The sequence below is a fragment of the Drosophila elegans genome, unplaced genomic scaffold, assembly GCF_018152505.1.
Source record: "Drosophila elegans isolate 14027-0461.03 unplaced genomic scaffold, ASM1815250v1 contig_814, whole genome shotgun sequence".
Lineage (NCBI taxonomy): Eukaryota > Metazoa > Arthropoda > Insecta > Diptera > Drosophilidae > Drosophila > Drosophila elegans.
In genome coordinates, this window is record NW_024546167.1 from 17,344,722 (window position 1) to 17,367,764 (window position 23,043).

Here is a 23,043-nt window from a genome sequence, read left to right on the forward strand (position 1 = left end):
TTTGATTTTAAAATGTTTTAATTAATGAGAAAAAAATTTGCTGCTTTTTTTTATCAGTGTACCCCTTCGCTGCCCCTCTGTTTTTGTGGTGGTGGGAGTGGCGGTGTTGTTGTCATCATCACCATCAGCGCCATTACGAATAATGAGTGTGGTCGGTGGGTGGTTCACTGGGTGGCTGGACTTTTGGACCCACAACGGCGGCTGCTGAACAGTCATGCCTTGGTCATCGCACGAAAATTGTTATCTCGCACATTGCAGACAATTTCCGGCAGGAATTTGGCCCACGTATGTACACTGCGACTGCGACTGCGACTGCTTCTCTGATCCAGAATCGAATTCGGATTTGCATTCACATTCAGATACGGTTGAAGGTTGTGGGGAGGCAATGGGATAACAGGAATTAAGTTCGCACCGTTTGCAAATGACAATGGCATTCAAGGCACTCAGCAAAAATTGGCTTTCTAAGATATCACAATCAAAAGCATGACTTTACTGATTTTTATTACTATAACATAAAAGTAACTGGAACTTCTTGATTTTAAATATATTGTTGAATAAAAGCTTGTTTCTGAGACTTCCTCACATATTTATTTAAAAAAAACCTATAAAATTAAGTTTTTCTTGAAAATCAATTAAAGGCAAAAGGGTTTCCCTCAGTAAAAATTTCCCTGTTAGTGCTTCGCGGCAATTTTGTTTGCTTTTCCAGTTCGTAGCCGCGGATTTTCCTCAGCTACAACACCTGTAAATATTTTCTACAATCGATCGTTTGCTGATGTATTCATTAAGCCCTACCATAAATGGGACAATACTTTTAGCCAAAAGCCATTCTAAGCAGCTCAGAATTATTATCTGTAATTATAAATTTCAAGTTTCTAAAGAAAAAAAAGTGATCCAGCTAGGCTTAATAACAAGCTTCTGTTAAATCATGTTCCATGTCAGCAATTTTGATTATATTCAACATTCCTTTAGAACGTAGAACGCCGTAGCTGAAGGATTTTAAGCCCACAGACATCGAAACTTAAGCTAACACACACAGTTCCTTTGAAGGAGCAACCAATACCCATATATGGTTTCCTCTTTTCGCTTCGCAATGACACTGCTAATGAGCTCTAATAACGATAATGATGGCCACACAAATAGTATATATGAATACCCAGGGTCATATATGGAATACGTTTAAATATACTTATATTATGTGTATGTGGAAGGGTCGGATGAATGGCAGTCATTTGCCGGGGATGTGATGATAATGGGCTCGGGCCCAGGGGATGCAACTGATTGGCATTGTCGAGGATGAAAGCGCTAGTTTGTCGGAATATGCCTCTTAAATATAATGATTTTCCCAAAAATATCAAAGTGATTTTCGACGAAAATAGCTGAATGTCTATGCAAACTCATGAGTATGTTGCGTCATAAATAGGAATGACCTAAATATAAAGGTATCCAAAATAAATAATTCAAGGCAGCTTAAACCAATAACCTGCAGAATAAACATAATTAATAGTTCTGCTTTCAAGGAGTTTAAATCTATTTGTGCTGCACTTAATATTTCTTATTTGGAAGATAATTTATGTCATGTTTTTAGTGCAGTAATTAATGATCTTAAATTGCATGCCATTATTATTATCATTTCCATTAATTCTCGATATTTTTCACCTAAACATTAAGACTCGAATGCGATTATTAGAGAACTAAAAAAAAAACGTTGCTATATTCGTAGCCACGTACACATCTGAACCACAAAAGAACAAATTAATTGAATCAATTTGAACATAATCCAAATCAAATTAAACATATATCCGCTGCACAGACGTCGGCTTACTTTGTGCCCACGCCCTAATGACATCCCATAAATCCCGTAATTCTCCCACCGCTACTTTAAATAACCGTTTTAATTATATTTATTGATTTTTGCATTTTAAGCTTTGCGTTCGATGTCCCTGCAGTCAGAGCTACAGGCTGTGTATTATTCGTTGGGTCTCTTTCGATATTCCGCGGTAAACTTAACCCTGGCAAACGCCGCCAGGTGTTGGGCGAAATTTGAGGACAAAGCGCAGACAGGACCTTCTCAAGCAGTCCAATTAATTTCGATTGTCGAAAATAAAGCGAGACAATCAGAGGACGACGAGCGCGCAAGTATATATTAATCAAATGGCGCCAAAGACAGAAGACAGCCGGAGGGAAAAGCGGGAAAAGCGGGAAAAGCGAAAATAGCGAGGACATCGAGCACCCTCCAGACGTGTCCTGTCTGCTGACATGAAGAGGCCTCAAGGTCCTGACGAAAGGCTCCTCAGCTGGCGTCGTGAATTACTTTGCTAATTTTCCTGCGCCAGACGCGAGCCATCTGTCCTTGTATCTACAAAGATATCGTGGCTGTGTATTTATACCCTTTAATTGTACAATAAAAAGGTGTATTGAGTAGGCCACAGAAATAACCAACATTTTAAAATGACTTTAAAAGGTGAAGTGAATCCCTTGAACTTTTGGACTTTGAATATATTGTTGCATACTTTTAGACAAATGATTCTGGTTTTCAATATATTGCTTAAGAAACTTTTAAAGTTATAGCAAAACACAAAGAGTCAAATTATTAATAATAAAATTGGTTTTAAATTACAGAAAAATCTTAAGCATTCTGTATTTCAATGCGCATTATCATTCTATGTTTCTTTCATAGTAATTTGGAAACAAAGGGAACTATGGGAAATAACAATTATTGATTTTATGTAATTAAAGATAACATAATTAAAATATTCTTTGCTTAAAACAGAGAATTTTATAGTTGGTTCATACTGCATTTTCGGGTGGTATACGGGTAAGGACGCGCTCGAAAAGTCAAAGTGCAATTAGCAAGCTGCTGCCGTCTTTCGCTGGATCCCTTTTTTTGTTTATCAGTGCAAATATTTATTTTCAATTTCGTATGCAAATGTCGCAGTCGAGCTTCCTACATTAATCACAGCTGCACAGTCAGTGGTGCCGTCGAGTGCCGAGTGGGTGGAACGGAAAAAATAATTAGGTTGTCATGTTTACGGCGCTGAAATTAGCTTGGCAGTATCGGAATGGCACATCTTTGATGTTGATCTCTCGCGCAAGGCAAAAGAATTTGCAAAAGGCGGAAATTTCCATGACTTTTCACTTTTTTTCTCCGCTCTTGTATATACATATACTTATACAGCTTAAGAGCTGACCTTATTTCTGGCTTCGGCTGGGGACCAGACGGAAATTGCAGCAAATACGAGAGTACGGGTACAAGCGCAAGTACACCTTAAAGCGGAAGCGGAAACATTATTCCCAAAATGTCAAAAAACATAACAGAAACCCATTAGACACACTTTGTTTCTGGGTCAGCCGGCAGACGTCCAAGTTCCAAAAGTGAAAACCCAGGCGGGGAAAAAGTAAGGTCGAAATTGTCTAAAAACAAAACGAGTTGGATGGGTGGGCGGATGTACGGATGTACGGAAACTGACCAGGCCACTCGCTTTTTCCCCCCAAAAGACCGGGTCGCTCGGAAATCAAGTTGTGTCAACAGCTTAAAAGCCAAAATGTAATAAGCCAGGGAAATGCAATGTAATAAAATATCAAATATAAAATGGCGATGGTCCTGGTCGGGGAGCATTTGTTGCCATTAAAGTTTTACTTTGAAATTGGAAGCAGAGGTCCTTGGGAGGTGGGTGGAATGGAGCGAAGTCGCAACCAGCTGAGAATAAACAACTAAAGAAAGACCAGGAGCTGTACTTTAAAGGTATTTTAGAATACTCTTACACCTAAGCTGAACTGCATGATATTCAATATTTTTATTTTTTAAATAAGTAATCTAAAGTATATCAAAACAAAAATTTACATTTCTTGCAAACTATTATTTCAAAGTGTATTGCATTGTATTGTATTGTAAAAATGTATTTTAAAAACCAATACAAAAATATAACGTGAATTTGGAATTACAAATATAAAAGCCAAAAATCCGATTAAAATCTTTGCCAGAGCTGTCTTATAAATAATATTGTGGCAAGCTTAAGGCCAAAGTAAATAAGCTCGTGCCAAGTGCCATAAAACGGATTGCTTGCCTTGAATTTTCTGTAGCCGCAAAATATGCAATATTTTATTATTGTTGCCCCGAACAGTATGCAACACTTTATTTCAGCGCTATGCGCTTCCGCCTCGGCTTGGATTTCCCTTCGTCTTTTCCTGCCCCGCCAAGGACCTCGCTTTTCAGCAGATCTGGAACAGTTCCAAGCCCTGACTCCTTGGTTTTTGCCCTTGTGTGAACACCAAAAAGTATGCTATGTAGATAGTTTTTGCATGCGATTTGAATGAGCGCAAACGGATATCGCGCTGTGTTTGAAACTTTTTTGTTTGATTTAAGCTAGAGCAGCACATGAGTGCCACTCGAAATCATTTTAAAACAGTCGAAAGCTGTTTTTGGTTGAAGATTGTTTTAGCCGGATGGCTAGGTTTGCCACTTTATTTAGGAATGTGCGAAAAAAATGCATAATTTGCATATTTCCTGTTGGAGTATTATAGAACTCACTAAAATGAATACAGAGAATGCAAAAACTTTTTTAAATTTATATCACACATAATTGAGCTCACAGACGGAAGTTCCGCCATCAATGGGACATTGAACCAAACAACAAATAAATGTTTGTAAACTTTTCTCACCAGGTTTTTTTATGCTTTGTTTCTTCCACAAATATAGAGTTCAATCAACCCTTTAAAAGTTGGCCCAAACAAAAAGTTGTTGGCCACTCAGACTTTTTAATGACCATTCGGGCAGAGAACTTTCCTTGCCCCGAAATTCAAATTGAAGGCTGGGAATCAATCCAAAGTGGGCGGGACCAATTGTCCTGCTGGCGTTAATTTTATGTCTTGCAGCATGTTGCACGCAGTGTAAATGCTAATTAGGACCGGGAAATGTCTGCAGCTGGGGAGGTATTTGCTTCTTAATTGCGTAAACCAAGCGTTTGATTGCTATTTGCACAGCAATTGACATTAAACAGTTGAATCAATAAAAAATTAAAACGGAAGTCCCACAACAATGGCAATCAAGTGCGAGTTTCGGCAAATATTTAATGTCTTTTGGGTGGGTTGATGGAAAGAGATGGAAAGAGATGGAAAGAGATGGGAGAGGGTGAGACCTTTGTTTTAACCCCCAGCCTAATGACTAACTAAACAAGCTGTTGTTCTGCCCCTTGCAGACCCCGATATTAAAACAACAATATTATTATTAGCACAAACAGAACGGTCATTGGCCTACCCCCAATTGAAGAAGTCAAGAAACCTCAATTAGGCTGTCAATCAACACATCGAATGGAGTCGACTCGGGGTCGAGCCGCCGTCCCGTCAACATTCCGCCAAATAATAGAGCTATTGATTTTCCACCCCCTTTAATGACGCCGCCCATGGCCCGAGGGCGTTTGCTGGCTTGCCCCAGGCTGTCCTTGATCGCCTAATTAGCTGCCTGTCTGCGGAATATATTGCTCCTGATTTTCCCCCTCTTCAAAGTGGCGCTATGTCCGAAAAAACCCGGCAGCAAATAATGCAAATATGATTTCGCCATGACTACAAGCGGTCTCTTTGAGAGCTTAAGACATGTGTTAATATGCATATTTGGCAATCATTATTAAAGCAAGGAAGTTATGTGATATCTTTAATAGCATTAATTAAATCATTTTATGAAGGTTTTTCTATTCTTAATTAATGATGATAAGTGAGTCAAAGTCAGCAGGACTTCTTTTTCTTGAGTACTATCAATAATGACCACTAAGTTATTAATTTTCAAATTAAAATTTCTAAAATTAGTAATTATGACACAGAATTGTGTATCTTCTATTATAAATTAAATTTGTTATACCTTTATAACCTTTTCTGACAATAGTCACTGATTTTAATCATTTTAATTAAACATTTTATACAAAAGCAGTGTTCCTTGAATTTAAAACTTTTAAGCTAGAATGCAGACAATACCCTCTTCAACAGGAGTTTTAATTTTTTTTCGTCAAAACAAATAAATAAAAGCTAGGCATACTCTTGAGAATCAGCTTAATCCATTTATTTATGTTTGCTAATTGCCAAAGGAAAACCACTCGAGCCGGTGGACTCGACTAGGGGCGAAAATTCGAATGGAATGGGCATATTCGCCAGTTGATAAACGAGCGGAACTGCAAGAGGCTGTCAAATCTGAGCCTTTGTTCGATTTAATTATCGGTTGTACAAAGAGTTGGGCGGAAGAAACCTCTGCTAGCCTTCGAGGGCATATCCTTGTGGCATGTGGCAGGGATGTAACAAAAAACCAATAATGAAAGTGGAGTTGCTCTGCAAGCGATGTCAGTTCAATGCAGCTTCCCCCTGCCCAGTTCGATCCCCCCTCCCCCACCAACCGGCAAAGAATTCCCAGCCCTTTATCGATTAGCGCTTGTAACAGCTTTTACCTATGGGAATGTGGGTGCACTTGGAAAAATTGGCTTAAATTATTTAATTTTAAATTTATAAAATTGTTTTATAAAATAATAATATTTCAATCTTTATTTCTATCATTTCAGTTGGCTTAAAAAAACAACCGCAACAAAACATTTGAAAAGTACGATAAATATTTATAGAAAAAAATTAAATAAGCAGTATTGTTGTTAAATAAGTAATAATAACATAATAATAACACAACCACTTTTACAATATATTTTAAATAGAAAAAACTATATTTTTTAATACATCTATAATATTTTAAACCCTTTTTTCTTTTACAGATTTCATTCGGTTGATTTTAAGAAAAAATCAACAAAAAGTTAGAGGAATATCTTAAAAAAATTAAATTAAATTGTTCCTTTTTTGGATAAAAACGTGTGATGTCTTCTTATCATAATTACAGTTTTTTCCAGTGCACGTACAGTGTATACAAACAAACATGTTACTAAAACTGCTGTAGACGGTGACCTCTCACCCCAAACTTAAGGGTAAGGGAGGGGGTTGGGAGGGTCAAGGGGAGGCAGCTACCAGAGCAAATGACGCTGCAAATGAAAGCAGGAAACGTCGCCGCATTCATTCATTTTACACACAAAAGCCATTAACCGCTTTGATTCCATTGTTTTGTTTGTCATCATCATCATCAACAGCAACAACATCACTTCTACTCCCACTACCAGTCCCCATTCTCCCGGAAGACTACGCCGTAATCCTCCCGATTCAATTCCCCATTCCGTTCAAGGGATCAGGGGTCACGAGAGGACAAGGGTATGGGGCAAGTCAAGGCTATGATTTACACGATTTGCCATTTGATTTTTAATGGACTCGGTGTCATAGAATCTGTCACTAACTCCAGGGGTAGTAAATTCCGTTTAAAAGGCATAAATGAAATGATAAATGCAGTTTCAACTCTTTTTGTAAAAAAAAAAAAAACAATTTATAAGCGAACAATGAAAAAATGGGAATGTATAAATCCATATAATAAGGATTACTTTTACATATATAATGATTTGTATTTATCTTAAGAGGTTTAAGGATACAAATTTGTATCAGGTTATTAATTACATATCACAATAAAAAAGTAACGTAGAAAATTCAATTAATATAAAAACAGTAAGATAAATGGATTACCTTGATATTAAACAAAAGGTTTTTATAATGTTTCATATGGTTTTTTATGTTAATTTTAATTGTTTATTATTTTTTTGTGTTGTTAGAACAAAGCTCTGATATAAGAACTGCATTAAATTGAAGGCAAATTAATTACTGAATTTCACTTAAATTTGCCAAAATTCAAATTAAATTAGCCATTAGTCTTTCTATTTGTTAAGAATTAGACAAATCCGCAAATCTCTAATTTCTATTTATTTTCTTACACAGCCTTTATCTTTTCACCTATGACCTGTCGAAATGTGCTGTTGGGGGAGTCCTTAACCGAGCACTTTCACCCATTTGCCATTGTTGTCCCTCTTGCGCCCCAATATTATTATTATTGAAAGACTTTTGCTGAGCTGCGGGTTTTATAAAGTGCCTGCGGCACTGCTTCCCTTCAGTTCCGCACCGTTCCGTTCCGTCCGTAGACCATCATCAACGACCGTGGACCCCTTAGACCGTCTCCGTCCGTCCGTTCGTCTGTCCGTCCGTTAGCCTGTCCGTCCGGTGCTGGCAAAAAACGACTCTTGCGGAAAAATCAACATTGCACAAAAGTTTTCAACGTTTCGTACCGCCAATCTCCAGCACCACCCACTAACACCACCCCTTTAACCACCCATCACCCATTTACCCACCATTTTGATCCACCTCCATCGTCATCGTTCATTTTGCTCCCTTTGCATTGCTTTTTTTGTTTTGGCTTAGCGTTGATGATGTATGCACTTTGAAAAGAGTTGAGCAAAGTGGTTTTTCGGGTTTGATGAGCTAACGTCAAGTCCCCACTGCCCAGCCCCGCCTACTTTTCCGCCCTTTTCCCGCCGACTGAGAAATATGAGTACGTGTGGGTGGGTGGGTGTTTGATTTCCCCCCGTCTGTGTGTTTGAATTGCACTCCTGCATAAAGTTATTAATGGACTTCAATGGGGTTTCAATTATGCAGTTTCTGCGATTTGAATTTGAATGATATTTTGATTGTTTGCTTGCGTTTGTTAGAGGATTCCCAAATTAGATGCAACCAAAGGCATTGTTTAAATTTAATCAGGGAGCTAATGACATTGATTCGAGCCACAGTTGACTGGCAAATAATTAGTTTTGGAATTTTAAATAGCCAGTTATTTAACTGTTTTTTAGCATGCATATGCGCAGGTTTTGATACTATATCACATGTTTGCTTTCGTAAGTGATGTAAACTACTTATTGGCATTTGCAATTTTTGAATAGTTAAAAAAAATCGAACAACATGCAGTGTGTTATTTGATTACTAAAAATATATAATAATTGCAACATTACTTATTGTAGAAATGGGCTGATATAGCTTAAATATTTATCAATTCAATTTTTTTAATTAACAAGTTTTAAAACTCAAATTCGCGGCTTGAAAAGCTCAATTTGAGTTCAGGGGTGCATTTTCGATCGATTCATCGATGTGGCAGCCCTACTCTAAAATAGATGTGGGCACTCTAACTAAATGCAGCAACCTCGTTCTTTTAATGCGTAATTTCAGCATAAAACGAATTGGGAATTAATTGGAAATAGTAAGTTACAGATCAAGTCATTTTTTTATAACATAAGTAACTCTAATCGATTATCAGGAATAAGTTCACCAAACGCTACAAGTCGCTGTCCATGTCAATCCCAAAAAAAGCCAAAACTAGTGAAATCAGAACAAGAAGTCCACAAAGCTGGTCCGATTTTAGCTAATTGTAGTGTCCTGGACGCAAAGATGGATTCTACAGGATCGGGTGAGAAATCAAGCCATCAGAAATCACTGGCAAGCGCTACTCCAGGGATTCCAACGCAGGAGGAGGTGCTGCACATATACAGAAATGTGTGCCAATTGACGGATATAGAGCGCTATCTGAATATATTGTACACGTGAGTTGGGAATAGCAGGTAATGTTTCATATCAAATGATATCATACCCTTGTAGACCCTTTTCCTGCTTGGCCACCACCACATCCAAGTACGATCTCTGGGAGCTGGAGACTTTTATTCCCCATGCTCGGTACGATCCCGAAAGACACTTGGCTGTTTCGGTTAATCGACTAATGCCAGTGACCAGTCTGAAGATATATCCCAATGGCAATATATATTGTCAGGGCTTTAACCGTGATGCTACCCGTAGAGGTGTGATCAATATAATCGAAGAGCTGAGGGACTTGGGCTATAACTGTCGTTTGCGGAGGTGTCAATTTAATGTGGTCAACGCCACTTTTAGTGTGCCCTTTCATCTGAATTTGGACCAGCTTCACTTGCAAAATCCAAGCTTTGCCCAATACGATCCCATTAAGAAGCCATTTGTGACCTACACATTGTGGGGTACAATGGTTAAGTTCGCCATATTTCCCACGGGCTACGTATACGTAATGTCTGCAAGCACTCGAGGACTCGTCAAGCTGGCCATATCAAAGCTTTTGCCTATCCTGTACTGTTACAAGGGTTCTGAGCAGGATGAAAGCGAACAGAGCCTAACCTGTGGCGATATCAACTACAAATTGCTTTGGGAGAAATATTTTCAGGAAAACGACCCCTCAGACTAGTGGGAAACTTATTGATGAAGTTCTTGAAAAAATGAAATCAATTTAAAAAGAAGAGAGATTACCTAACTTCCAAAATGATATCGATAAGATTTGTTTGGAGATGTTGAAAAAAACAAAACTACTACCAAATAAGAAACTACTATTTAGTTAACAGCTAAGTGTCCTTAAGTTCTGTTTATGAGATTTTCAAATATAAAGTCCATTTCATAATGCCTACAAACTTTTCGCTTAACATGCATAAGAGCATAAATGCCTCATAAATGTCAGAAAATTGCCCCGAGGTAAATAGTTGAGAACCGTTTTATGCTCGCTTTAAATTGGGTTAAAAACTTTACCTTAAAATTAAGCCTGCTGCCCACAAGTCGTTGCCTTTAACTGGGAATTCCCCCACCACAAAAGGAGTCAGTCGAAATCACTCGCAAATTTACAATGTAGATTTCCCACTGCAACCCACCTGGAAATCGAATGTTTGCAGTGCTTCGGGTCCTAGTGGTGAATGGTTTTTGTGGTGGTGATGGTGGTGGTAATGGTGGCGATGGTGGGACACCCACTAGCATAATAAAAATGACAGCGAGCATGACAAAACCGAATGAAATCGAATCGGTAGCGAAAATGTGTCAAATGGAATTTGAAACCGGCAGCTCCATCACCCATGGCACTACTCCACCCATTCATTTTACCCAACTCCTGACCAGGTGGCTTCGATTTGTGCTGGCCGACATGAAAAACAATTCAGTGTCATATTTGTGTGCTCGCTTTTTGCGTTTGTTTTGTAAACGCAGCTCATCGGAATTGGTATGGATGGGTTCTGGGTCCTGGTTCCTGTGTCCTGTGTCCTTCTGATCACGGCATGGTAGGAAATTTGTCCCTTAACGTGCGGATAATTTGGAGCGCTTTTCGTTTGTCATCCTGGCCGCATGATGTGTACTCAGCAGAGTAACTTCACTGTTTGCATTTGAATATTGGACAATGATGCGGTCTGTAGGGGCACTCATTAGTGAGATGTCATTTCACATTTCCTGATTAATACTAACTGTTTGCTAATCGCAAACACGCAATATTCACGATATATTCCAAGCTTCAAACGAAAATCAATTGATTAATGTGAAATTAAACCATAAACGAAAACCATAACAAACATTATTCTTATACTCTAACCATTTGCATATTGTTAGAAAAATCTCTTTTATAATACCCATTCATACATAATTGTAAAACATTTGTATATATATTGATACAATTTTGCCTTTTCAAGTTCAAAAAAGGTTTAAATATATCCCAAAAGTTCAAACAAAAAAAAATATTTATTGAGACAATACCAATTTTGTGTGCCACAAATTCCAATTAAAGAACTGCAGTTAAGTTAATCAAATATAATGCGATTTCATTAGTGGCTGGGGCTCATCCAAAAAGCTAAATCCCCATAAGTAAGCATGTAGTTTTTGGTGGATTTACGAGCTTAGTGCGCTTAATGAACGAACCAAAAACACAAACTTGGCTGCGGATTAAGAGCTTGGATTACGAAAAAAAAAAATAATAATTTCGCTGAAAAACAAATTAACTAAAATCTGCTCATTTGAATTCCAGGCGCAGAGCTAAAAATGCAAAAAGTAATTAATATTCTTGCTGTTCGTGTGTCCATGGCGGTTTGGACCGAAGCATCCAGGGCCCGCAGGACTATGTGGTGAAGTGGAGTGGAGTGTAGTGGACTGGGCTGGACTGCATTTTCATAATTCCAGGACAACAACAGCGAGCAAAACGTCGGGGAGAGTCAGTCCAGCCGAAAAAAGGAGCAAAACGAAGCGCAGTAAATTCCGACGCACTGGAATTTATGCAGCAAATATTAACTTACCACATACACATATACACACACACACACTCTGATAGAGGGTCCTGGCACATAAATCCAAGGAAAAGAACGCATAAGGCAAGGACATGGAATGGCCAAATGATCCCCGACCACCCGATTTGTGCTTGGCCAGCAAGAACTGACAACAAAACTCATTAGCAGACCCGACGACCGTGACCGTCGCGCGAATGGGCGTGCCACTTCCGTCCCCTTTGACCACGCCCCCCTTCGCCTTGGGCGGGTGGGCGTTGGCCGCCGGTCAACCGCAGAACCCGGGAAATTGTTAGAAAACTCCGAACACTCCACTCCACCACCCGCACAAAAAAAAAAAAACGCAGCATGCACTTCCGTTTGGCGCAAAAGTTCTCGTTATTTTATTCATATTTTCGCAGGCTGCACTTTATCTCACTGCGGCGGTCTTAGTTGGCGAAATTGTGTGCAACCACGAAAATCTAATAAGCCCGCAAATTTGTTGACATTGCGCAAATGTTTTTTACGGGCCTAGCAGGAGCAACTTTCCCCAAACGAAGGAGCCTTCGTTAAAGATGACTGGTGGTCTGGCCTTGGGCCTTAACCCATTTCGACGCAGTGCCAGATTTTAGTTATTTTTTTTTCTGCGCTTATGGCCAAGTTGCTCTCTGCGCCAATTTTCAAATAATTAGGGGTGGTAATTGCACTTCCCAGGGCAAATAATTCACATTTCAACAGAATGTAAATGAAAAGCATTTCAATTTGGACATAATTATGGCGGTTTCTAAGAAAGCCATTAAAAATTTTACTGTCAGAAACTAAACAATGGAAGAAATAAAATAAGATATAATAATAATAAAATAAGAAAATTACATGATAATGAACACGAATACATGGTAAAACTAAATAATGGTATAACTTTTAATGTGTTTATTCCTCAAATGTAACCTTCTGAAATCTCATATTAATAACAACTTTTAATCTTTTTTCTTTTTTTTCTGTAGAATGCAGATTTTGCTTCTGATCAAAGGGCAATCGAGTTGCCAAGTTATAAATGGTTTAACAGTGCCAAAGGCAAAAACAGGAGCTGGACAAAAAGCAGGACCCCCGAGATCGTCACACCCGCAAAACAGAAACTTTCTCGCATTTTTCCTACCTTTGACAAGTCGCGTGCGATGGTGCGTAAACCTTTTGGCTTTTGCACTTTTGCAAACAGGTGAAGTTGGGGGAAAATCAGGGGAAATGCCCGACGACGAAAGTGAATTTGCATCGATGGGGTTGGTTTTCCGGCCATAAAGACCTTTCTATCCATCAGCGGCGGAGGCGGCCAGACAATTTCATTAACTACGCTTCTGTGCCGTTTAAAGGCCAAGTCTTCGCCTCCTTTGATTTTTATCGGTTGGCCTCGACACGAGATGTCCAGGACTGTCTGACAGGCAGGATTAAATGCGAGAGCGGCCCGGGGACAGGGCGTAAAGTTTTTAATTATTTTTGTGGTTTGAAAATGCATTTCCCGCCACAGCACAGCACAGCAGCCCAGTCAAAGCCAACCGACCCACGCAACCCATAAAACCCAGCCACCACAGCGCCTGTCAAGGCAAAGGACATAAAGGATAAAGGAGCAACCGCAAACACCCCGACTTTTATCAGCGCCTTGCCATTGTCATTGTCATGTGTTACCCATGGTGAGCTTACTGCGTTCATTTAAAAGAAAAGTGCAATAACATGTTATTTCGCCCATGGACAGCAGGACTCGACTTTGGCCAGGACCTTTCCTCTTCAGTTATTCCCGGTGCGATTGTTAACGGTAAGCGGCTTTAAAACATTCACTGCCTTATTACGTAATTACAAGCGGATGACAGCGGCGGCGGCATTCGCTGCATTGAATTATTCGAAATACGCGAATAATTGAAAATGAAAAGGAAAAAAAAATAAACAGGGAGAATCGTCCAGAAATCAATGAAAAATTCAGTGATTTACATTACCATTCAGACATTTTTCGCTCATTATGGAAATTTATTTATTATACCTTGCGCTTTGAATGAAAATTCGTTTGTCCTGTCCTTTTCCGAAGGAAACTATGCAAACGCCAGAAAAATGATCAGGCTTACACTAAATTAATGCAGATTCAATGGATTATTTTTCAATCAATCAAATTACGGGCTTAAAATTGCCCCAAATTGGTGTTTAATTTTTAAAAAATATACATTTCTTTTATAGATTGCCTTAATTATTTATAAATGATAATTTAATTTAAAAATGCATTTATAATCTAAATTGGCAATTTATAAGTCTTATCAGTGATAAAAAGGTTGTACTTGAAGGTGTTAATTATTTTGTTTTTCCTCTACTATTTTCTAAAAATAACTTTAGAATAATATGTTAATTTTGTTGTGATAAATAGCAATCGATAACAAATCAAGTCTTTTTCCAGCATAAATTAATTTACTTTAAGACCCGTATCAACTTTTATTATGTTTTCACCACTTATCGAAACTTTATGAAACCCGGTTCGCTTTTAGTGCATTTCCAAAGCTCACTTTTTATGCAAGTTCCAACGAATTCCAGCTAATGCCATATTTTTCGGTGCATGGCAGCGATCAACAAGAAAAGGAGGGCAACTATTTTTCGAGGAAATATCCGCACAAATTTTCACAATTAATATGCACTTCCTGTGCAGACGACTTGCAACCATTTCTGAATGCAACAACAAGTACTTTGTGGGTGGATGGGTGGTTAGTAGTGGGTATTCCTCAAGCAACCCCAAACTGCCGCGGAGTTCACATGTGAGTTCATTGCTGCCATTAATGAATACGTGTGCAGCAATAAAGCCATTTTTTATGGGCAAAAGTCACGTGAGAAACTATTTAGTACATCTACGAACGAGTCAGGTGGAAAGTGGGTGCAAAGTCGGTGCAACTTTGTGCCTGATACAGCCAGCTGAATGAAAGAAAGAAAGGCAACTTTCCTTCTTCACTGAGGAGTAGTTGTAGAGGAGCAGCAAACAAAAAAATCACAGCAAAAAAAGTGAAAATATTTTCTAGCCACTCACATGAATATTTATATGTGTGCAGCGTACCATCCATCCATCCAAACCAGAACCAAAAACTAAAACTGAGGCATTTTGTGTGCTGGCTGAATTAATTTTTGGCATTTATCAACTAAGCAAATTGAAATCGTGTCGGTCGAGTCTGGCATTCCTAACCCAGTTTATTGTTCTGGGCTCCTCTTGATATGTGCACTCGAGCACTTTTTGTGTAGCGTTCCTCTAACCTATGTTGTTGAACAAGTAAATCAACGAGTTTTTGATACTTCCCCAACTTTTTTGGCACATCAGATAATTGATTTGCAAGTGGAGCGACTGGGGCGTTAATGAGTGACGCTTGTCAAAGTTTTTGAAATGCTACGAGTTCGTGGAGTAGAAAAGGAAATGTTTTTCCTTCAGGGAAATACGGTTACTTTCGATCAAACTCTTGGGGGAACTTCTGCTGTAGGTGCGATATGTGTAATAAGCTAAAAAGCATATATTCTTATAAAAGGATATTACAATGATATTAAGTGTATACCGAAGTATCCATATATTTTTATATATTGTGTTAAAAATTGAAGGAAAATGTCTTAATAAGACAAAGTCCTCTTTATATGATTTAGAATATACTTTTTAAAACTGTATAAAAGGTGAAATGAATGTGTTACATTGATCATTATAATAAAATTTGTAAAAACTTGAATACAAAACACAAAAAAAGTCCATCTTATATATATTATCCCAGCTAAGACACCTTTTGCTACTCTTAAGAGGCGGAGAATGGAAAAGCATTTCAATTTCATCCACATTCAGGCCGACACCCGACCATAAAAGTACCGAAACTTGTGCACTTTATGGATCTCTTAGCGCAGAGAACTAGCATTACGACCTTGTGTGTGGGTGGGTGGGTGTTCCTTTTGAGGGGGCCATACGGCAATGCACCCATTAGGCCGACCGGTAAATGAGCATTGAAGCAATTCATAAAACTGCCCAAACAAAAAGCCAATTTTATTCGCTCCAGGCACGCGTAAGTGGAGGCTTTCCTTTTCTTTTCTTTTTGTTTTCTCCATTGGCGCCATTGTAATAGTCCGCCGTAGTCCAAGTCCAAAGTGCCGGAGTCCGGAGTCCGGCTGGGCGATGGTGAAAACGTGTTTACGCTTTTATTATGTAAAGAACCGGGCAAGCCACTCCGTGGCCGTAAAAAGAGCGGACGCACACTTGAACTCCACAAATCTGGAGGGGAGTGGCGTAGAGTGGAGTGTGTTTTAGGCCTCCTGCGCCGTAACGTATGCAAAGTAATTGCGCGCATTAAATATGTTCTGTTTTTATTAACTGCGGCGTTGCGGTTGCCTCACTCTCTTAACGAGAAACAATTAAGAAAAACAGGCGCGTATCATAAAAATTAAAATTATGCAAATGTAGTAATTTTCAAGCAACAATAGCAAACAAAAAAATGGAAGGTGGAAAATTCCGGCAGACTGCAGGCAATTTTGGTTTATTTTGTTGGCGTTGCTTACATTTATTCTGCTGTTTAGCGTATGCAAATCCCATAAAAACTCATTTTGAGCCAATTGACTGCATTGTTGTTTGGCGAAGTCTTTTGGGTTTCCTTCTCTTGTTAGCGCTTTTCACTACCGTCTGGTAATTTAGTCCCCGCTAAGCTTTAGTTGGGATTTTCCAAAAGGGGGGAAACACTACAGACGATGTCTCTCCATCATCGTCTCCTCTGCTCAACGGTAATTAACTAAAATCGTGTTTTTATTTGCCAGACAACCGGAGAGCGGAAAGCGAGAACAATGCGCAAAAATCCGTTCATTTGCGAAAATTGTTTAGCTCCGGAAAAATAACAACGAATCTGGTAACGGGCAACAAAATCGCAAATGGAAATCTAAAAACCCGCTGCTGGGAAATGTAACCGTAAACGGGTACTAATACAACTGGGACTTCCCCATCGTTGGCACTGAAAAAAAATGTTACTTAAAATTATAATTTTATTTTACCTTAATTTAAATTTTAAAAATTAAATTAAATTTAAAAAATTACTATTATTTATTTCAAATGCAAATGTAATATTGCAAGCCTTTCAGGACTTGAAAATTTAACTTATATTAGTGTTCATTACATTTCTCAGTGTGCTTATTTTAAAGCAACTTTAGCGAAACATGCCAATCTATGCACACACTGAAGCGCTTGTTGGTTTTTAATTTTATAGCCAAACAATATGCTTACAGATTTCGTTTGCAGTTTTTATTAAAAATCGATTGCCACACGCTTCGTAGATGCGAAACATCGAAATAGAAAAAATACATGCACTTGAAGCATCCATCCGTGTGCAGCGGGTTAGCAATAATACCCGTTTGGCTTGTGGCTTTGCAACTTTCATATATATATATATATAGATAGATACATATACATATGGGGTGTATACTGTATCCAACGATGAACTATTGCAATTTGAGTTCGTAAGAGTAGCAATAAGGTAACACGATTCCCCAGCCCGCATGTGTGTACGAGTATATTGACATGTTCTTGTTCAAATTAATCACAGAGTTTCTAATTTGTAGATGTGTGTAGATATATGGCAAAGGAATTGTAATTAAAATTGCTGAATTATTTGTTACACGACCCAGACATGAGTCGACTCCTTAAATAATTGCAGTTTATTGTATTTGGCTATGCTTCAAATGGGAATTTCGAGGTATTACTTTTTAAACGTCTTGTTTGTTTGACTAAGTTATAAATAAATATTTGTATTGGAATTAGTTTGGTTTTGTCTTTCTTGAGCTAAAGAATTAAACTAGAATTACTCTTAAGTATTTGCATTTATTTGATTATGTCTTTCTTGCGCTGTTATTCAAAAACATTAGTCTAAATCATTAAAAATTCTTGAATACTTTAAATTCTCCTTTAACAGTAATATAGTTTAATGTATGTTTGGAACATTTTAATTAAATTGAAACCATTACCTTAAGGCTATTTTTGAGTATTTTGCTATTGGTAGTTCTTCCACACATTTAAATAAAAAGTAAACTATTAGTTTAAGGCCACTTGTGAGTGCTTTTAGGAGATATATCGACCAACTTTAGTCTTGATATATATACTATGTTGTTCCTTGAACATCTTGCACTTCACTGTGCACGCATTTTCCCACTATTATCTATTTTTCTCTTCCTATATGGGTACGTGTATATATACGGATATGCACCACCCACTGCAGATTACCAAAGTCGCAGCTAACATATTTTGCTCAAAAAAAAAAAGCAGTAAAGGAAAAAGCTAGAGGAAAAGGAGTATGAAAAAATGGGAAACTGTTGCAAGTGTGCTAAAGTTTCATGCTTCATTGGATGCCGACGCCCGGGCCCTTTTGCCCATTTCCCAATTTTCCGGGTCTCCTTGGAGCCCGTTTTCTTGGCGGCAACGTCGAGGCACGCGCTCTCCAAGAACAATCAAATTTGCAGCGAGCTTCTCCGGGTGTAATATTCTTCTTACTGAAGCCAAGACAGCCAGCCAGACATGTGGCCATGCTCCTTGGTCTCATCCTGCGGCACATCCTGCTGCACCACATGCAATAATGTGGGAGTGGCACTTTCATAATCGAAACACTCGAAAGATGCAGGTTCTCCGGGGGCTTTTGGGTCCATTAAAGCATTTGGCATTCGAAATTTAAAAGGCAAACTCCCCTAAGACGCCATTGTCTGCAGCTATTCAAGCACACATATGCTTAACGCTTACTTTTGGGTCTCCCTATAAGTATATATATGGTATATGGGATCCCTTTATAGTTCGACGGGGGAGGCCTTAAACGTTTGCCTCTTTCACTTTTTTATTTGCATATTTTAATGCAAATTGTGCAGAATTAATTTAGTGCTGTTTAGTCCCGAACTCGAACTCGAACTCAAGGCCCGACCCTACAGAATTTACCACATTTTTCCCTGTGTGTCTGCTCGTGTCGCTTGGTTGGTTTTCGTTTCATATGTAAATATTCAAGTTTCAAGTTATTTTCCCTTCAAGTTGGTTCTTCGGTCGTCTCCATTGTCGTTTTACTTTATTGTTTATGCCCGAATTGTGTTTGAGTTGGCCTAGTTTTGGGGCCAAGGGGCAATGAAGGCAATGAATGTGCGAAAAATATTTTATGAGCTATATTATGTAAACTGAATTTAGTTTTTCGTTATCCCTCCTTTGCGTTTGACATTATTTGCTCTCTCGGGCTCGGGTTTTGTTGACCTATGAATGAACCAATCCGGACACGATTTGGGTTTAAGAAATGTTCAAATTCCATAGAAAGTCTCATTAGCTGGGGTTTCAGGACTCAGGATTCAGGACTCAGGATTCTGGACTTAGAACTCTCGCTTGAAGCTTGAATATTCATGCGTGAAGAGAGGCGACAACCAAGAGAATTATTTCAGGGGAATTGCATAAAAAAAATGTTGCTCACGTACAAAGGAAATGAAATGAAATGAATTTCAGAGCCCGTCCTTCACTTTGTTCGCTAGTTATCTGGCTCCGTTTGCCGTGGCCCCTCTTGCTTTTCCGCTCCTTTTTTTCATTTTTTTTTGTCCTCGACGGAGCATTTGCAGCTGGGCCTTGGAACGCGAGAGCTCTGGGAAATTTATGCTGATCATTCATAATGTCAAAGACGCGCCAAAGGATACGGGGTAGTGTTCCAGGACCTCGGACTAGGCTCGACACCAGCGCGAGAATGAATGGCCCAGGTCAGGACCAGGCAGGACCACTGATAGTCTGGCCCGAAATTCGGTTAACCCCTTAGGAGCCAACGTTGCGTATGAGCAACATTTTTTATTTTGCGTCCACACTGCGTATGGTTAACTATTCACTTTGCAAGGGAAGACATAAAAATCTTTGAAAATACGTTAGGTATTTAGATTCAATAAAGGAATGTAATTTAAAAAGCATAACTGACTATGAACTTTATAGAAATTCCATTTCAAGAAAACATTAAATATTATAGTTCCTATTAAAATAGAAATGTTCGTTTTTATTGGAACAATTATTTTCAATGTTTTTATTTGAAAGCTGGGAAAAGCTAATAATTTATGAGCATTTTTCTTCATTTGTTTATCAAATGCAAATTTGAGTTAAACTTTTTTACTTTTGTCAAAAGTATATTTTTATCTACTCTAACATGATCAAAATGAGAAAACATTTCGAGACAACGAAGAAAAATGTATTACAGTTAAGGAACAATAATTCTTGTAAAAATCATAAATGTAGATAATGCCTTTTTCCGCAAAAGGACTTCAATCCATAAAGGGTTAAAATCCACTTTTGCTAAAGCACTTTCTGCGCTCAGCTTTTTGGGCTTCTAATCATCGCCGCATTATCATCGCAATGGCGCCAAATGAGGCGCTGCAAGGGGGAAAACCGGAGGGCGAAAAAAAAAGGGAAAGTGAGTTTCCATTTATGGCTAAACAAACGCTATCCCCTCTTGGTTCTTGGCCAAATTATTTGTATGTAAAGCGAGCTGTGTCGCCCGAGTCGGGGGAAATCAGCAAAGTAAAGTAAAGCAAATCTCGGTAGCAAAGCAACAGAAACACGAAAAACCGTGCACAATAAGAAAAGAAAATCAATTTCCGCTTTCGAAATAATTCCAAAGCCATACAAAAGCGGGTCTGAGCTCCAGCTAAAGCCAAAAGGAGCAGAGATGAACGCAAAGCAGTGTAGCTGTGCCATTATATCCTGTGCGGCAGCGAGATAAGATATTTGCACAAGAATGGCATTCAGTTGATAAAATCCGATTTGAAAATGAGCGAATGCCTGGCAATGAGCAAGACACGCGGCCCAGGAACAAATCGAAGGATTCGAAGGACTCCGAAGGAGAACGGAGAACAAAAGCAGAGGAGGACTTTGGGATAACAATTTTATAAATAAATATTTGTGCGGGCCAGTCCTTCGCCGGCTGTCTCATTGCGTTTCGCTTTTGAACTCAACTATCGGGCGATAAATCATTTGAAGTCTCCAACACCATTGGCCCGGTGACAATCTCTGCCCGGACTTCATCCTCCATCCGCCATCCACCATCCTCCTCTTTTTTACGCACTTTTGGCACCGTAAATCTGTGCCGGAGAGACAGGAGCAGCAGGGGAAAAAAAAGAAGGAACAGTTCAAGTAGAGAAACGGAAGCTTGTCTCCGTCTGATAGCCTCAATGACTTCCGTTCCTGGCGTTTAATGCTTTTTAATGAGTTGCTGCTGCAAAATGTTTGAGCACATCGACATGGACGAGGACGGGAATGAGGATGAAGATGTGGATGTGAATGTGTATATGGACATGGGCAGCTTAATCGATTTCATTGTCGCCCCGTTGAGGTTCAGGTCAGGAAATTGCTCAAGTTCCTCGAAACTCTTAAAGTTTAATTTGAACCCACAATTTATAGCATACCTTTTGGGGCAGTTTATGGCAGTCGAATAGGTTTGTTGTCAAAGATAAAACTTTGTTTAACAGAACCTTGATAATGGTTTAATATGAAAAGATAGTGAAATTAGTTTACCACTTTTCCAAATCACTAAAAAAAAGGTGTTGCATCATAAAAATGGCAAAAAATCGATCCGAAATTACAAACCAAGTTTTAAACGCAGAGTTTTAGAGACTGAAGTCCCAATACTTTAGAGATATGCCACTTTGAAATCGGATGTTTGCAAGAAAAGTTATGGAATTAAAACTACAGGATCTTGGCAACTTTTTTACAATGATAGTTTTCGGAAATTAATTTAAGAGTTATGTCAAAAAAATAAAAAACTAAAATTTTAAAATCAAATTTAAATGCAAATTTTTAGACGCTTAAGCCACAAGACTTTAAAGATATACAACTTTGAAATCGAATGCCTGAAAGAAAAGTTATGGATTTAGTACTGCAGGTTTATGGTCACTTTTCTGCAAGACAATATTTTCGGATATTTAGCAATGGGTTACATCATAAAAATGGCAAAAAATCGACCCGAAATTACAAATCAAGTTTTAAACGCAGAGTTTTAGAGACTGAAGCCCCAATACTTTAGAGATATGCCACTTTGAAATCTGATGTTTGCAAGAAAAGTTATGAAATTAAAACTATAGGATTTTGGTAATTTTTTTTGTAATAATTTTTTTCGGAATTAATTAAGAAGTTATGTCAAGAAATCATTGTTTAATTTTTTATTTGTTGGGCTTAAAAGACTGTTCCATAAAAATGTAAAGCTGGAACCTTTAAAACCTCTAAGTTTATTTTAAATTTAACAACTTAAAAGCACGTGAAACTGTTAAAAAGAATATTGTTCTTGTAAATACGTTTGTATACGTTTATACATATATATTTATATATATTTTAAATGATTTCCCAACTTGGAGATTTCACCAGTAAAACTGTTTTCGAGAACACTCACAGCCTGAAAACCGATTGATGACCCTGTGTCCTTGCCCTCTGATGTCCGATTTGAGTATTGTGTCCAAATCGTTTTCGGACGACAGTTTAGACTTCGATTGGCCCAAGCTGGAGCCTGGGCCCAGTCTGATTACTTATGCCGGTCAGGTAAATCTTGTAAGGATTGTCTCCTGCGTCTCGTTTCGGTGTCAGGTCGAGTTTGCTTTTCACTTTTGGTTGCGCCCTGGCTGGGCTGTGTCGACTTGATTTGTTGGCCGTGCCTTTAAGTGGGGCTTTAATTTGTTTTGGTCACTGAGAAAGAGCGCGATTTGCTCGGAGCGCGGCCATATGTCTTGGTTGCTAGGGGCAGGGACCAAGATGGATGTCCTGGGGCCGCGGGTGCTTGGCTTCCTTCCTGGATTTCCCGCCAGTCCGCCACCATCTTGACAAATGAGTGGCCCAAAGGTCGTTGCCAGGGTCGCGATTGCCGTTGCTGTGTTATTTTTTTTATTATTTGTTTATGCGTTGCCCGTCCGCTGTTCTGGTCTATTGAAAAATCTTTCGTCTTTTCCTTCTTTGGGCGGGGGAGGAAAACAAGCAAAGAAATGCAGGAAGATAAACAAGTAGCCGCAAATGGCCACGAGGAACCCTGAGTCCTGAGTCCTGACCAGAGAGTCCCACTTCCGGGCCACG

General features: G+C 38.7%; 2 protein-coding genes and 1 long non-coding RNA gene across 5 annotated transcripts in view; 1 reads left to right on the plus strand and 2 right to left on the minus strand.

Moving 5' to 3' along the window:
- Positions 1–23,043, minus strand: part of LOC108148008 (protein O-mannosyl-transferase TMTC1) — a 55,612-nt gene that overhangs the window by 18,861 nt on the left and 13,708 nt on the right. The gene's annotated exons all lie outside the window — the stretch shown is intronic.
- On the plus strand, positions 9,060–10,320 carry LOC108148009 (TATA-box-binding protein). The gene is made up of 3 exons (XM_017274841.2): positions 9,060–9,142; positions 9,200–9,482; positions 9,538–10,320. Exons 2-3 carry the CDS (start codon positions 9,331–9,333, stop codon positions 10,145–10,147), a joined length of 762 nt encoding a protein of 253 aa, XP_017130330.1. The 5' UTR covers positions 9,060–9,142; positions 9,200–9,330; the 3' UTR covers positions 10,148–10,320.
- Positions 19,119–19,864, minus strand: LOC108148010. Its single transcript, XR_001774540.2, has 2 exons — positions 19,434–19,864; positions 19,119–19,350 (listed from the first exon to the last, which is right to left on the minus strand). It is a non-coding gene; the product is annotated as an uncharacterized LOC108148010 (long non-coding RNA).

Excerpts from the sequence above, each read along its gene's own strand:
- LOC108148009 (XM_017274841.2), top strand. The coding sequence starts at position 9,331 with ATGGATTCTACAGGATCGGGTGAGAAATCAAGCCATCAGAAATCACTG. Across the intron at positions 9,483-9,537 it reads TATCTGAATATATTGTACAC|ACCCTTTTCCTGCTTGGCCA; the intron begins GTGAGTTGGGAA and ends ATACCCTTGTAG.